The sequence below is a fragment of the Artemia sp. Qi Xiang Cuo genome, chromosome 1 (assembly GCF_049724085.1).
Source record: "Artemia sp. Qi Xiang Cuo chromosome 1, ASM4972408v1, whole genome shotgun sequence".
Classification (NCBI taxonomy): Eukaryota; Metazoa; Arthropoda; class Branchiopoda; order Anostraca; family Artemiidae; genus Artemia; species Artemia sp. Qi Xiang Cuo.
In genome coordinates this window covers 52,323,725-52,339,380 of record NC_142794.1, presented here as the reverse complement: position 1 = coordinate 52,339,380, position 15,656 = coordinate 52,323,725, and the positions used below count along the sequence as shown (strand labels likewise).

The 15,656-nt window shown below is 36.5% G+C and overlaps 2 protein-coding genes across 2 annotated transcripts in view; one reads left to right on the top strand and one right to left on the bottom strand.

The window, feature by feature from the left end:
* Positions 1–2,138, top strand: part of LOC148956453 (upstream stimulatory factor 1-like) — a 38,638-nt gene extending 36,500 nt beyond the window's left edge. The window contains exon 6 of the mRNA XM_089095372.1: positions 1,486–2,138. Coding sequence (XP_088951498.1) covers positions 1,486–1,545 — 60 coding nt within the window. The 3' untranslated portion in view covers positions 1,546–2,138. The remainder of the gene's footprint in view (positions 1–1,485) is intronic.
* Positions 2,139–10,922: 8,784 nt separating this feature from the next.
* The window catches only part of LOC148956451 (uncharacterized), a 76,643-nt gene continuing 71,909 nt past the window's right edge, over positions 10,923–15,656 (bottom strand). The window contains exon 11 of the mRNA XM_089108293.1: positions 10,923–11,156. Coding sequence (XP_088964419.1) covers positions 10,971–11,156 — 186 coding nt within the window. The 3' untranslated portion in view covers positions 10,923–10,970. The remainder of the gene's footprint in view (positions 11,157–15,656) is intronic.

Here is a 15,656-nt window from a genome sequence, read left to right as displayed (position 1 = left end):
TAAAAATGAAAAATGGATAGTTTTGACTTCTTAAATATTTAAATACATCTTAAGTTAAAGAAGTTGCTGAGACTTTTCTGAAAAATTTACTCTGCATACCTAATATGTTGTTCCCGATAATTATAATCTTTGAACACAAGGGAATAAAATGGATCTAAAGTTTGGTTATTCGTGTTCCAGAATTACTTTCAGTTAGGTTTTTTTCTAGCAGGAATTTTTGTTTTCATACTGCTCAGTTTCTCAAGTATTCTGAGTATAATTTTTAAAATAAACTTTTGTGTAACAAATTGCATAAATCCTCTGTTTGCTGAACAATACATTATGGTATTATAATTATTACTCCACTTGAACATTTGTTAATTTGATGCAAAACACAAATTATTATTTTCAATTTGAAAAAGAGAAAATGAGTTTGCCCTCAATCATTTTTCCAGTGGATAACTAAGAGCCTCTATTTAAAGAGAAAATGAGTTTGCTCTCAATCATTTTTCCAGTGGATAACTAAGAGCCTGTATTTAATTAATTAACCAAGCTTGACTAGATTTTATTTATGTTATTTTTCTTCACAGTAAAAGTATTATTTTTCAAAGACATCGTTTTCTGTACCATTTCACAAAGAGGCCTGTCACCCTGCCAAGAAGTCATGATATGTTTGTAGAGTATGTGTTTAGTAGTTTTTTTGTTTTTTTTGCAACGGCATTCTGTTTTCCTTGTTTAAATTTATAAGGTCTTTGCTCGGTAAACCCCTCCCCCCTCCCTCACAAAAAAAAACTGAATACGGCCCTGAGAATAACCCATTTTTACCACTTTCGCAAAAAAAAGTGGACAGGGTCCTTTTGGATTATGTCTTCATTTTGTCAGCAACAATTTTTTCCTGATTAGTTGAAAAACAAATACTGTTGAATGAAAATCTACTGGTCAAGAATTGACATATTACTTCAAGAATCGTAGAAGGTGTATAATAAAAACTGTATTTAAAATCAGCAAAATATATGAACAAAGGCCGAAAGCCAAAGTTCAAAACATGTATAATATAGAAATAAAATCCGAAAAACACGCAAACAACTGAGAGTTTTTTTCTAACTTATTCTTCTATTTTGTTTTATGCTTCTAATTCTTTGAAAATCGAATCAAAATCTACCAACAAATGTCTTAAACAACGCTTCTTTTTTCGAGCTGGAAGGCATATGTCTATACTGATTGCTAAATATTTCATTTCATAAAATATTTAGCTGCCAGATTTGCCTAAATCCGGCTGCTAAATGTGCATGAATTCACGGGTGAAATTGTATGCCTGTACAAGTTCCTTCTCCAGAATTAATTTGAATAAAACAATTTCTGGTGGATGTTTTCTGTACAACTAAAACTTAATTCCTAGAGCAAGAACGTTTCAAAATTTTCTTTGGTGTGGACCAGAATTCACAAATCAACATACAATTGCGTTTTTTAAATTCACTTTTCCAATCTTTCTTTTCTATTTTTCAGCTGGATAGCTTGAAACAAGAAAACGCTATATTGAAGCAGCAAGTACAGTTGAATTCGTGACATTAGGTATTTTTCCTTGAGCACTAGTGCATTGTTGTTTTTTGTTTTTTTTTGTAATTCGTATCTTTTTTTGTCAATGTGAACCGGAATATGTTAAGAAACAATCATAGTAAATTACCTGTGGAGTAATAGAAAAACACATGTTCATTGAATATAACTGCAATGACAGTACTGATTTAAATCATAAGATGCCGTCATTTTGGGATAGGTTAGAAACTTGTCTGGAATAAAGGTAATCCTAGTGAAACTGAACAGTTTTAACCTTTCCCCTAAATTGTAATGTAACGAAAGGCTATTTTCTTTCTATTATAAACCAGTGTTAAAATTTATTGCTATCATTTACTGAAAAATAAAAAATCTTGAGTTCTAGCCTCTTCTTTTTACACAGATTTTACACAGTATTATGTTGCCTAAGAAGTTGTAGCAAATAATTGTTTTTGGATTATCGTTTGTATTTAGGATTTATTGTTTAGTGTTCTGTAAACAACCATGCTTTTGGATTGAAATCATATTGAATATTATGTGTACTTACATACTTTTTATTCGTTGAGTGTTTACTTATTACAAGTTTTACAAGTAATCATCTTTCTTTTTAGTCATTTTTATAAAGATAACGCTGCAATGGATAGGGTTCATTAATAAAGTTATTTAGAATAAACGGGAAAGAAGCATTCTTCTGAGTGTGGAAAAAAGTTTCTAAAATGTTTATGTTTTTAAACACATTAAAAACTTGTTTGCTTTTTTTTACCCCCGCGAGCTGTTAAAACTGGCATCTTTTAAGCCGCCGTGCAAAAAGTGGAATAGCATAGTAGCGACACTACTTGGCAGTTTTCATGGCCTAGTAAAAAAATTTTGGCAGGTTTTGTCTGAAAATACCATATCTACATATAAACATGCTTTTTGCTCAAAGAAAAGTTGTCAAAACACAATTTGTCCTGCTAAAGTGTTGGCAGCTTTTTGAATTCTTTCCAAAGTCTGCTACTGGCAGCTTTGGAACTTTTTCCATTGCTGCTTTTAAAATTAAGAATGAAGGTGATGAATGCTCTTGAGATACTTATCATAGGCAGCGCAATAGCGCTGCCTAAGTAAAGAACTATGTGGGCACAATGTGATTTTTTTTTCCTTCATACCCGGGCACTTCGTATCGAAAGAGTTGTCGTAGAAAGTTCGAAAAGGGCTCATTCGATTGGAAATTGGAGTAATTAGTGCCCTTTTTAATAGTCGAAAGTGATTGGATGGCAACTAGCCTCCACCCCCCCCCCCCAAGCCCATCATTCATCATTCCCCCAAACACATCCAATCAAAATTTTGAGATAGCCATTTTCTTCAGCGTAGTTGATTTCCAGATAGAAAATATGTCTTTAAGGAGGACACTCCCCCACACCCCTGGGGGCAAGGGTTTTAAGTTATGCCCTGAGGGCATATAAGAACGATGTTGGCATAATATATCATTTATTTATTTTTTTTTCCTTTAGAGCAGAGCACTTCGTACCGAAGAAGTTGTCGTAGAAACTTCGAAAAGGGCTCATTCAATTGGAAATTGGAGTGGCTTGTGCCCTTTTTGATAGCCGAAAGTGATTGGAGGGCAACTAGCCCCCCCCCACGCCCATCAGTACCCCCAACACATCCAATCAAAATTTTGAGATAGCCATTTTGTTCAGCGTAGTTAATTTCCATATAGTAAATATGTTTATGAGGAGGACACACCCCACAACCCTCGAGGCAAGGGTTTTAAGTTATGCCCTGGGGGCATATAAGGTTTTTATAGAAGGCGTTGTCGTAAAAACTAAAAAAGGCTCATTCGATTGGAAATTCAAAGGGCTAGTACGCTTTTTAATAGTCAAAAGTTATTGGAAGGCAACTAGCCCCTCCCCCACGCGCATCATTCCCCCAAACACATCCAATCAAAATTTTGAGATAGCTATTTTGCTCAGCGTCGTTAATTTCCAGATAGAAAATACTTTTTTGAAGAGGACACTCCCCCACAACCCTCGGGGCCAGGGTTATAAGTTATGCCCTGGGGGCATATAAGGTTTTTTTAGAAGGCGTTGTCGTAGAAACTTCAAACAAAGGCTCATTCGATTGGACATTCAAAGAGCTAGTGCCCTTTTTAATAGTCGAAAGTGATTGGAGGGCAACTAGGCCCCCCCACGCCCATCATTCCCCCAAAACACATCCAATTAGAATTTTTAGATAGCCATTTTGTTCAGCGTAGGTGATTTCCAGATAAAACATATGTTTTTGAAGAGGACACTCCCCCATAGCCCTCAGGGCAAGGGTTTTAAGTTATGCCCTTGGAGCATATAAGGTTTTTGTAGAAGGCGTTCTCGTAGAAACTTCAAAAAAAGGCTCATTCGATTGTAAATTCAAAGGGCTAGTGCCCTTTTTAATAGTCGAAAGTGATTGGAGGGCAACTAGCCCCCCCCCCCCCACGCCCATCATTCCCCCAAACACATCCAATAAAAATTTTGAGATAGCCATTTTGTTCAGCGTAGTTGATTTCCAGACAGAAAATATATTTTTGAGGAAGACACTCCCCCACAACCCTCAGGGCAAGGATTATAAGTTATATCCTGGGGGCATATAACGTTTTTGTTGAAATCGTTGTCGTAGAAACTTGATAAAGGGCTCATTCGATTTGAAATTCAAAGAGCTAGCACCCTTTTTAATAGTCGAAAGTGATTTGAGGGCATCTAACCCCCCTCTCACGCCCACCTTTTCCCCAAACACATCCAATCAAAATATTTAGATAGTCATTTTATTCAACGTAGTTGAAAGTTTTGGAAATTAGATCTTTAAGGATGACAACGCCTCCTCCCACAGCTCTCAGGGCAAGGGTTGTAAGTTATGCCCTGGGGGCATATAAGGTTTTGATTGAAAGCGTTGTCGTAGAAACTTCAAAAGGGATCATTCAATTGGAAATTGAAAGGGCTAGTGTCTTTTTTAATAGTTGAAAGTGATTGGATAGCGACTAGCGCCCCTCCGCACCCACCATTTTCCCAAACACACCCAATCAAAATTTTTAGATATACATTTTGTTCAACGTAGTTGAAAGTTCTAGAAATTAGGTCTTTTAGGATGATAACCCCCTCAGAGCTCTCAGTGCAAGGGTTGTAAGATATGTCCTGGGGGCATAGAAAGTTTTCATTGAAAGCGTTGTCGTAGAAACTTCAAAAGGGCTCATTCAGTTGGAAATTGAAAGGGCTAGTGCCTTTTTTAATAGTTGAAAGTGATTGGATAGCGACCAACGCCCCTCTCACGCCCACCATTTTCCAAAACACATCCAATCAAAATTTTGAGTTGTCCATTTTGTTTAACGTAGTTGAACGTTCTGGAAATAAGGTCTTTTAGGATGATAACCCCTTCAGAGCCCTCAGTGCAAGGGTTTAATTTATGCCCTGGGGGCATATAAGGTTTATATAGAAAGTTGTTGTATAAATCATAGGCAGCGCGATCGCGCTGCCTAAGTAAAGAACGGGGACACTCGAGAACGAGACGAAAAAACGGGGACTAAGTAAAGAGGAGGACACTCCCTCATAACCACAGGGCAAGGGTTTTAAGATTACCCTGGGGGCATATAAGAACGATGTTGGCACAATCTATTATTTATCAATTTTAACCTTAAAAGCAGGGAACTTCTTCGTATCGAAGAAATTGTCGTAGAAACTTCGAAAAGGGCTCATTCAATTGGAAATTGGAGTGGCTTGTACCCTTTTTAATAGTCGAAAGTGATTGGAAGGCGACTAACACCCCTTCCACGCTCAACATTTCCCGAAACACATCCAATCAAAATTTTGAGATAACCATTTTGTTCAGCGTAGTTGATTTCCAGTCAGAAATTATGTTTTTGAGGACAGTCACCCACAGCCCTTAGGGCAAGGGTTGTAAGTTATGCCCTGGGGGCATATACGGTTTATAATAGAAGGCGTTGTCGTAGAAACTTCAAAAAATCTCATTCGATTGGGAATTAAAAGGGCTAGTGCCCTTTTTAATAGTCAAAAGTGATTAGAGGGCAACTAACCCGCCTCTCACGCCCACCTTTTCCCAAAACACATCTAATCAAAACTTTGAGATTTTGTTCAACCTAGTTTTAAGCTTTGGAAATTAGGTCTTTGAGGATGACAACCCCCCCCCCCCATAACGCGTTATCGTAGAAACTTCAATCAGGGCTCATTCAATTAGAAATTGAAATAGCTAGTGCCCTTGTTAATAGTCTAAAGTGATTGGAAGGTACCTAACACCCCTACCACGCTCACCATTTCCCCAAACTCATCCTATAAAGATTTGAGATAGCCATTTTGTTCCACGCAGTTCAAAGTTCAGGAAATTCCACCTTTGAGCAGAACACTCCCCCCACAGTCTTCAGGGCAAGGGTTATAAGTTATGCCCTGTGGGAATATAACGTTTTTATTGAAATCTTTGTTGTAGAAACTTGAAAAATGGCTCATTGGATTGGAAATTCAAAGGGCTAGTGCCTTTTTAATAGTCGAAAGTGATTTGAGGGCGACTAATCCCCCTCTCACGCCCATCTTTTCTCCAAACACATCCAATCAATATTTTACATTGCCATTTTATTCAACATAGTTGAAAGTTTTGGAAATTAGGTCTTTAAGGATGATAACCCTCCCCCCCCACACAGCCCTCAGGGCAAGGGTTGTAAATTATGTCCTGGGGGCATATAAGGTTTTTATTGAAAGCGTAGAAACTTCAAGAGGGCTCATTCAGTTGGAAATTGAAAGGCCTAGTACCTTTTTTAATAGTTGAAAGTGATTGGAGAGCGACTAACGCCCCTCTCACGCTCACCATTTTCCCAAAGACATCTAATCCAAATTTTGAGATATCCATTTTGTTCAACGTAGTTGAAAGTTCTTGAAATTAGGTCTTTTAGGATGATACCCCCCTCAGTGCAAGGGTTGTAAGTTATGCCCTGGGGGCATATAAAATTTATATAGAAAGTTGTCATAGAAATTTCAAAAAGGGCTCATTTGATTGGAAATTGGAATTGCCCTTTTTAATAGTCGAAAGTGAGCGGAGGATAATTAACCCCCCCCCCCCTCTTACGCCCACCATTTCCCCAAAACATTCAATCAAAGTTTAGAGATAGCTATTTTGTTCAACGTAGTTGAAAGTTCTGGAAATTATGTATTTAAGGATGACAAATCCCTCAGAGCCCCAAGGGCAAAGATTGTAAGTTCTGCCCTGGGGGCATATAAGGTGTTTATAGCCTGAGTTGTCTCATAACTTTAAAATAAGCTTATTCGACTGCAAACTGAAAGGGCTAGTGGCCATTTTAATAATCGAAAGTGATTGAAGGGCAAATAAATCCCCTCTCACGCCCACTTGTCCTCAAAATACTTCCAAAAAAAATTTTCAGATAGCCATTTTGTTAAAAATAGTAGAAAGTTCTGGAAATTAGGTCTTTGAGAATGACACCCAGTAAGTAAGTAAGTACAAGTAAGTAAGTAAGTACCCTCTGTGCCAGTATTTTATGGAATCCAGTGATGGTTCAGGACAGCCACTCATTGATGGTCAGAGCAAAAAGATCTGGGAGTCTTGGTTGATGATAAGCTCAAGTTTTATTTTCACGCATAGTCTGCAGTAGCCAAAAGCCACCCAAACTATCGGTACAATGAAAAGAACTTTTAGCAGAATATCTCCAGCTGTAATCACCAAGCTTTTAAAAGCCCTAATTAGACCAAGTTAGAATTTAGGATATGTAGTGCTACTGCAGTCAATAAGGGTGATCTATCAACCCTGGAATCAGTGCAGCGACGAGCAAATAAATACATAAAGGGTTTTCAACATCTCTCATATTCTACCTGACTCCATAGGCTCCGAACAATATCTCTCAAATATAGACCTAAACGATGGGATGTATTGTTGACGTAAAAATTAGTCTGTGACCAGAACGTGATCCCAAACCTGTTTCATCGAAACGTCTAACATGGAACATTCGACGTAATTACCTGTGCGACCACAAAGTCATCTTTGGCTGCTAATACCACTATTGAGTCAATGCCATACCATTCCGGCCAAAGTTAGAGCTTATTGCTGCCTGAACTCAAATAAGAAATATCCTTAGGTGTTGGAGATATTAAAATCTGAGGCTGCCAAGAAAATCTACGTCTCTTCAAGTTTTGATCTATGTCGAGGGAATGATCAGTCTAGTTTTACGCAAGTTAACCAGTTTGATGCTTTAAACTGCGTATTTGAATAAATACTGCGACTTTAAAGACTTCTTACTTTATTTCTTATCTTGATCGTAATTCATTTGACACCCAATTATGAAGCCATTTGATTTTAAGCCACATTGTTTGTCTTATTGTCAAATAAATAAATATTTTGCTCTTTTTACTTGTTAGCCTTCTAACCTGTTCATTCTTGGTTAGCCCTGCAATCCTGTGTAATAGACTACTGCTTAAATAGGGCTAACCCCCCCCCCCCCACAGGTCTCATATTGCAAAAGAGCGTCCTAAATTTTGACAAAAAATCTAGTATTTTGATGTATCTAATTGTCTATCTTGAATTTTTTTGGCAAGATAAATGTAGAAAATATCGCTAATTTGCTTTTATTTGCTTATTCGAGTAATTACTGTGACTCTAAAGAATGTTTCCCAGACAACTTCATGCGAAATCAATAAGCCTTCCTTCTAAAGAAATAGTAAAATAAATAATTCTGTTATTATTTAGGGTATTAACAACTTTGACTTCATTACAGGCAAGACAAGACATACCCTAGAAATTTAATGCTTTTTCATCCTATTCATTCTATATCTAATGGCCACAAAAAAAAAAAAAAAAAAAAAAAAAAAAAAAAAAAAAAAAATAGAGACTTGTTTAGTTTCATCGCCCAAGAGATGTTTTTGTAAGGTTAGTTGAGTATATTAAAAAAAAATACATGAAATGTCGTGAATTCTTTACTAGGCTAATTTAAAAAAAAGGTTTTTTTTACGCAACTAAAGAGGGAAATTGAAGCTTGAAACGGAAAAAATAATTGCTTGAATGATTACGCAAAAATGTCTACAAAACAAACTCAAATAAACTGACTTGTAATATTTTCAAATATATACAGATTGTCAAAAACTAGGCATTTACTGAAAACTGAGCTTGCTTGATTTTTTTTTAAAGAAAATTATAATTGTACACTATATACTACACATTCGAGTGGCACGGTTCATTTTGTTTGCGAGTACATCACTTTAATACTGGCTGTTGATCTTCCAGATGGTCACAACAGGTTGGCCCCTGCGAATAGCCTACTGCAGATATGACCAAAGATCCTTTTACATTCCCTTTATATAACAGCCCTGACCTCACCCATCAGAATTTCATGTGATTGTGCCTCATTAATGACGCTCTACGCGGCAAACATCTTAGATCTAATGAAGAAGGGAAAAATCCGGTACAGAAGTGGCTTAGAAAACAACCCAAAGAACTTTATGCTAGAGGCATACACAAATTAGAACAATAACGGGACAAGTACAGGAAATGCTGGTGGAAACTGTAGAAAAGTAGACAAAGTTTTATAAATGGCCTATGCAGCCTATCTTGCCGAAGCTCCATCGTTGTGAAATGGTGCCAAGTCTTGCTCTGTCATAAGCTTCATCCCCCATATTTATCCCCAGGAGGGAAACCCTGTTTGCGTGGCCTCACAGTGGTGTCAGGGTGGATTTTCCACGAGTGTGTTTACTGCAAACCTTGACTGCAAACAGGGCTGCAGGATGACCTAAAGGAGTGACCCTCATTGAGGAGATTAGAGCCTAGTAAATGATAGGCCCTGCATTGATTGATTAATAGATAATTCTTCTGGGTTTCTTTGTTTGGTGGGCTTTTTCAGGCTAGATAACCTCTTCCTGGCAGTAGATTACAGTGATTAGCGCTATATACAAGAAAGAAATTGCAGCAGTTAAGGTAGGAAGTGAGGTTAGTCGCTGGTTTGGTACTGATCAAGAATTAAGCAAGGTTGTGTCCTATCTCCGTTTATATGGATTATTTTGATGAATATTGTCCTAGGAAATATGGCAGAGGCTATGGGAGAGCATGCAATTAAATGGGAAAGTAAAAGTCTCCTAGACCTAAATTACGCAGATGAATTGAATATCCTAGATTACAATATTGGCAAAATGAATGTATTTCCAGAAGTTTTGAGAGTTCAGGATGCAAGATGATAAATGAATCTAAACAGCTAAAGCAAAGGCATGAGAAAAATGTGTCAGGTAATGATGAACGAAAATGAAGCACAACAAGATCTGCGGTTAGAAAACAAGCGAGAGCGAGAATCACATCAAATCATAGACAAAAGGATGTGCAACATACTCTGCGGTTAGGGGAGAATAGGTCACGAGTTTGGGAAAATTCGTGTAGACCTTAATATTGGAAATACTAATTCATTTGAATGACATAACATTCATGTACATTTAAAGAGTCACTTACATAATTTTTTCCAGGGGTGATCCTATCGTTCACTGATTGCGTTTAATACAAGTCTTGGGTATTTTCTTATCTCCTCTTCTAGTCTTCTTAGTATTCTTAACATTAACTTTCATACCTATTCTTGCAGCATGAACTTTTGAAACCTACATGAATATGTTCAATCCACTAACTTTTAATCGACGACGCAAAAGTCCTACATTTAATCCAAGTCTGGGAGAGTTTTACCATCCCATTTCAGGGCAGAAATCCCCAGAGCGGAAGCACTGCTAATATAAACCTAGAAACCAACTGATAATGGTTTAAATGGTAGCGAAAATGTAATTCCCGGTAAAGCTATTTATTGCCGTTACACGTGTTTAAACTTTTTAATGATCCAGCTACCGTTAATTTCATTCTCCTATTTAATATATGTAAAAAAAACTGCTTAAAATCAAATAGAAACTCTGACGACAATGCCTACGTTCCCATTTTAATTCTGAGAGACTCTCCCACGCCCTCATGCAAATATCCGCAAATAACTACTCTACCATGTGCAGGTTCGAAGTTTTAAAGTTAATCTTAGGTTTTAAAGTTAAATATTTTAAGTCTCGGTAATAATATTTAAAAGACCTTAATTGTTTCAACGATTTTTAGCTCTTACTTCTCAGTTAACTTTAGAGATCTGTAATGGCCAAGGGTTCCAACCACGCCGCAAGGTACACGTGTCAAAAGCAACAAATTTTTCAAACGTCATGGGGGTCCGGAACAGAAAAAAACGTTTCTGGCCTTGGGTTCCAAATTTCATTAGGCAACTTGTTGGTAATATTCACGTTTCGCAGCTGAAACCTCTTCCTTAGTCTAATGGCGAACCGTACACAGAAAAGATTGGCTAATTAAGTTGTGAAAATAAAAAAACGAAAAATGGTTTCAGATTTTGTCATCAACACCACTTCTATAATTGAGGATTGGATTAACCTGTCTATTTGTCTTAGGAAAAAAACAAAACGTATTTGTTAAAAATTCTCAGAATTTCTTGTTCGTCTTCTTTTGAAATCTGGAGTACTAAGAGGAGTTGACGAGGTAACTTTCTTCCCCTTTTTGCTTGATGTTGGTTGAGAAGGAATGAACGGCATCTCTTTTTCTGGTGAAGGAGACTTGGCTCCATCTGCTTGTAGAATCAACTGTGTGTGTATGTAATTCTAAAAAATATAAAATTTGTTGTTGTCAGTAATAAATATATAACACATACATGAAAATATACACATATATTCAAATACGTAATGTTTTAAAACATAAATTAGAAAAAATAATTATGTTTACCATGTCTGAATTAAACCCTAAAGGTGTCCCTCAGGATCTTTAGTTTTCTTTATCCTCCTATTCTGTTTTTGACCCTATGCGTTAGGGGATGAATGTGGCACCACGTGACAGTGTCACCTATGAGACTAGGATAAATTCATATAGCTTTAAGGTATCTCCAAGTTGAATGGCTATCTCAGAATTCTTACTCGATATCATACGACACTGTTCGGGCGGAAATTTGTTTCGCAGTACAAACTGGCAGAAATTGGCACTTTACTCTGGTAAGATCTGAAACTCGTCGTCTATTTATATACCTTGTCAATAATTTAAACCGATTGACAATCAAACATTTCCACCCAATAGTATTTTGGCCTCATTTGGGTAAAAAAAATATAGTTGTAGCACATAACGATAGAAATCGACTCAACTCTGCTACTCTGTAATCCTCAATTAAACAGCATAGCCGATAGAGGTTTATTTTCGAATTGCCACAATGCTAAATAAAAAAAGGAGAAACTGTATGTTGTGTTATCGAGACTAGCCCAGTGTCAGAAAATCTGTACTCAGAAAAAAGTCTTAAGAGTGGTTTTCCAAGTTTGTTAATGTGGTGACTGTCAGTATTTAAAGAGATGTTTGTAATTTATGCAAACAATTCTCAGAAGAAAATGCAATGAAGAGCCAACGAAAACAACTCAGAATATGTTGAAATAGCCCCCTATGTTTGTAAACCTAATGGGTTGCCAAGGTCAGTCCTGAAGCCACTAATGTAAGTCCTCTGGCACTACGGTGCCACTGTCAACTCTAACCCACCCTGGATTCTACGTCTTCTGCCCTTACTGATTTCCGATATACAGTAGGGATACGACAAGTATTCTTTCCGCGGTATATATGTGCAACACTAATTGGCCTAGGGCGCTAATGTAAGGACCGCCGTTCTCAAGCTAAAAAATCATCTGAAGAAACTCTTCTTTCTCCCAGGAAATCCCATGTGTTATCTCCAATCACACAGGACTCTTCCTGTAATCAAATAGCATATTTCAACACTAGGCTAATGAAAAGAATTCAAAAGTAGAAAGAATAAGCTTAATTCAAATTGTTCAGGCAGTCTAATTAAAACTTAATTCTAATCTAGCCTGCCTGAGACTCTAGGCGGGCGTGCCTCTCCAAAATCTACCAAATAATTAGTTGTCCATTTTGAGAGTCATAGCTACTCCCGCCGTTTTTCCGTGCCGTTTGTGAAAACACTTGGAAAACTATAGGCCTTTCCGTTTGTCTGCGAGTCCAGGGGATTTGTCTATCATGTTTCAGTCCTAAAACACTGTATTCCGCCTGAGGCTCTAAGTGGGCAAGCCTAGTAGGCTTAGATCACTTGATCGCCTGTGAGTCCAAGCGAATTCAGTCCCCCATTTTGCAAACAAGTCCAGTCGACATTGTCCGTCATGAGTCAAACCAAAAATTTCGATCATCCCTTAGTTCTATGGCTATCTACCTTAGTTCTACCCTAGGATGGATGGATGGGTGATAGATAATATCAAACAACAAGTGAAAATGATATAATTTTTTATACAATCCTGAAAAAGCCTTATGCCAGCTTGTTAGGTTTGATTTAAGTTTGAATTGGGTTTGAGTCTCAGGCAGGTTAGGTTAGCTTAATTCTTCATTCAAATTGTACAAAAGGACTGAAAAATAACTCATCTCGATATAAAGGTTAAAAATCACCCGAGATACAACAAACGTGGACCAGCCAATCCCAGCTCTCGCAGGGTTCCACGTTAAGCTATGCGTCATCCTCGAATGAATAAACTCATTCTCCTTTCACCCTCGGTGAATCTCAGCCAAATTTGGCGTTCAAAAATACATTTTTGCCAGGGATGAGCCATCTTAACTGCGTAACTACTGTTCAAACTAACTAGTCCGTCTGCGAGAAAAGGTAATACGCTAAAAGGGAAAACCAAAGACTAGAAAGTAAATAGAAAAGGGGGGAGATGACACAGGGAGTCCCAGAGTGGGAACAATTTAATTTAGCAAAAGAAACAAAAAGAAAAGGACATTTATATGGTAATCAGGGCCAAGGGCCCTAACATTGAGTCTCTTTGTTCATCTCATAAGGAAAGCGGTAGTGCCTTACTTGACTAATTTAAAAGAAAGAAAAAACAACGTCTTCTGATGAAAGTAAAGAGCAAAGTTGAAACTTAAAACGACAAAAATTATTCCTTCGCAGTTTGTACAACACATATCTACAAAGCTAGCTCAAATAAATTGACTCGTGACAGTTCAATATATATGAAGAATTCTGAAAAACTAGCACTTTAAGTGAAACTTAAGCTTATTTTAGTTTTTTAAAGAATTTAAATTGTATAGCAAAATTTATTGATTTCATGGCCGGTAAAAGACTATTGAGAGGCTTATCAATTAGTTTTTTTTTCTGCATGCTTCTTAAGAATTTTTTTGCTCCTAATCCTGATTCATTGCATCAGTTTTGTTTTTTCAGTGGCACTATTTGTTTCAGAATTCTAATATTAAAATATTTGAAACGGTTTATCAAATATATGTAGCATAAACTGCGAAGCAATTATTTTTTTTGTTTTTAAGTTTCAATTTCGGACGTTAGTTTCATCAAAAAAAACTTTTCAGGACAGAACCAGTGACCAATTCATTCTAAAACCATAATTGCGGTGACTTCGCATGGTTACACAATTAAACGCTCCTACGATTTCCCATCGTATTGGGACATCGTTATATTCCCGAAAATGTGTCTTAATACTTTACCTTTACAAATGGGATAAGCGTAAATAGCGTTCATCATTATTCATAAGTACGTTCTGGATTTGAGTAAAAACTTCTTTTTCACTAAGCATTTTTTTTTCAAAACTCGCTTCATTTCTGCGTTATAAATTTTTAACCATGGAGATTTAATGGTACATACCACGAAAACTCCCATTTTTAGGAGCCATATGCCGCTTTACGCTGGTTGTGTCAAGAAAATTTTACGCTAAGCATATACTTACTTAACGCTAAGCATATACTTACGCTAAGCATATATCATGTATTCTATGATTTTCCGGCATCCTGCTAATGCTGAAAAAATATGAAAAATAATAAAAATCAGCGTTTCAATGTATTTTCGCAATCTCCAAAAAAAATATTTTCGTAATTAATTTCCACTAGTAATATAAACATAAACAACAGCTTGGTTCCAAAACGGATTTCAATAATTTTTTTTTTGTCATTTGGTAGTTTTCTTTTCAGAGCATGTTTTTACTTTTTCACTTACTAAGACGGTTGGGAGAGGGACTTTTACAAGATGGGGGGGGGGGTATAAGCCTTCAGTTCAGGATTTTTAACTATGTCCAATCCATTTTTGGTAGCATGTGTTATTCGCGGATAACATAGCTCTAGTGGTGGATACAGAAGCAATTAGATATAATGAAGAATTGTATAGAAAGCAAGGATTTAGTTTTAAATGCTAAGAAGTCAGTAGCATTAGTGTTTAGGAGCAAAACAAAGGTTGAATCTGAGGTTAGATCTAATTTTGGAGGAAAAATGTTAGAAGTTAGATGAGGTTGTTTATTTGGGTGTTAAGTTCAGTGCGCAGGCATGCAGAAGATTGTAATATAATGAAGATCACCAAGAAATTCGAGAGCCGTTTCCGTAAACTAGCTTGAACAATGTTAAAACTCACAAGAGTGAAATAATAGCCACTGTGAGAATTTAAACTTTATGATCATCTTCTTTTTTCGTAGTGTTTTTAAAAGTTTTCTTCCAGAAGATTTTCATCGGATTTCCGCTTAATGGTTGATCCATTCAAACTAAATTTTGGTGGATGGATGCGAGACTTATTAATTTAGTTCCAACTTTCTTACGCATTTCCTATTTTTTGCGATTATGTGTGTGTGTGTGTGTGATGCAGACAAACTTTCCAAGTTCTGTACACTCAGTTTTATTTCTATTTTTATGGTCAATACAAGTTACTTTTTCGCGTTCGTGTGAGATCAGTTTTCATGCAATAATCTTGAATATTTTCAAACAACGCTTTTATATGACTTTTTTCAGTTCAAGATGCTTCAAAAATAAACCTTTTTTTAATCAATTGTGTTATTTAAATAACACATTCATTATTAGCTGCTTCACAAAAAGCTGTTGTAGTTCGTAAAAATCAACCTGATGTGCTGGTGCAGTGTGAATTACGTAATAATTAGGAGAAATTGCGTTATGGCCAAAATTATGGTGCTCTGGCTTTTTTTTAAATTGCCATTTTTTTTTCTTGCATTGCTTTTTCAAAGTAACGCAGCAGATTTCCGTTATATTTCTAATTGATAAGTAGTCTGTTACAAATGAATTTTTTGTTGAATGGATACAAAATTGTTTTATCAATTTAGTTCCAACTTTATTATGCA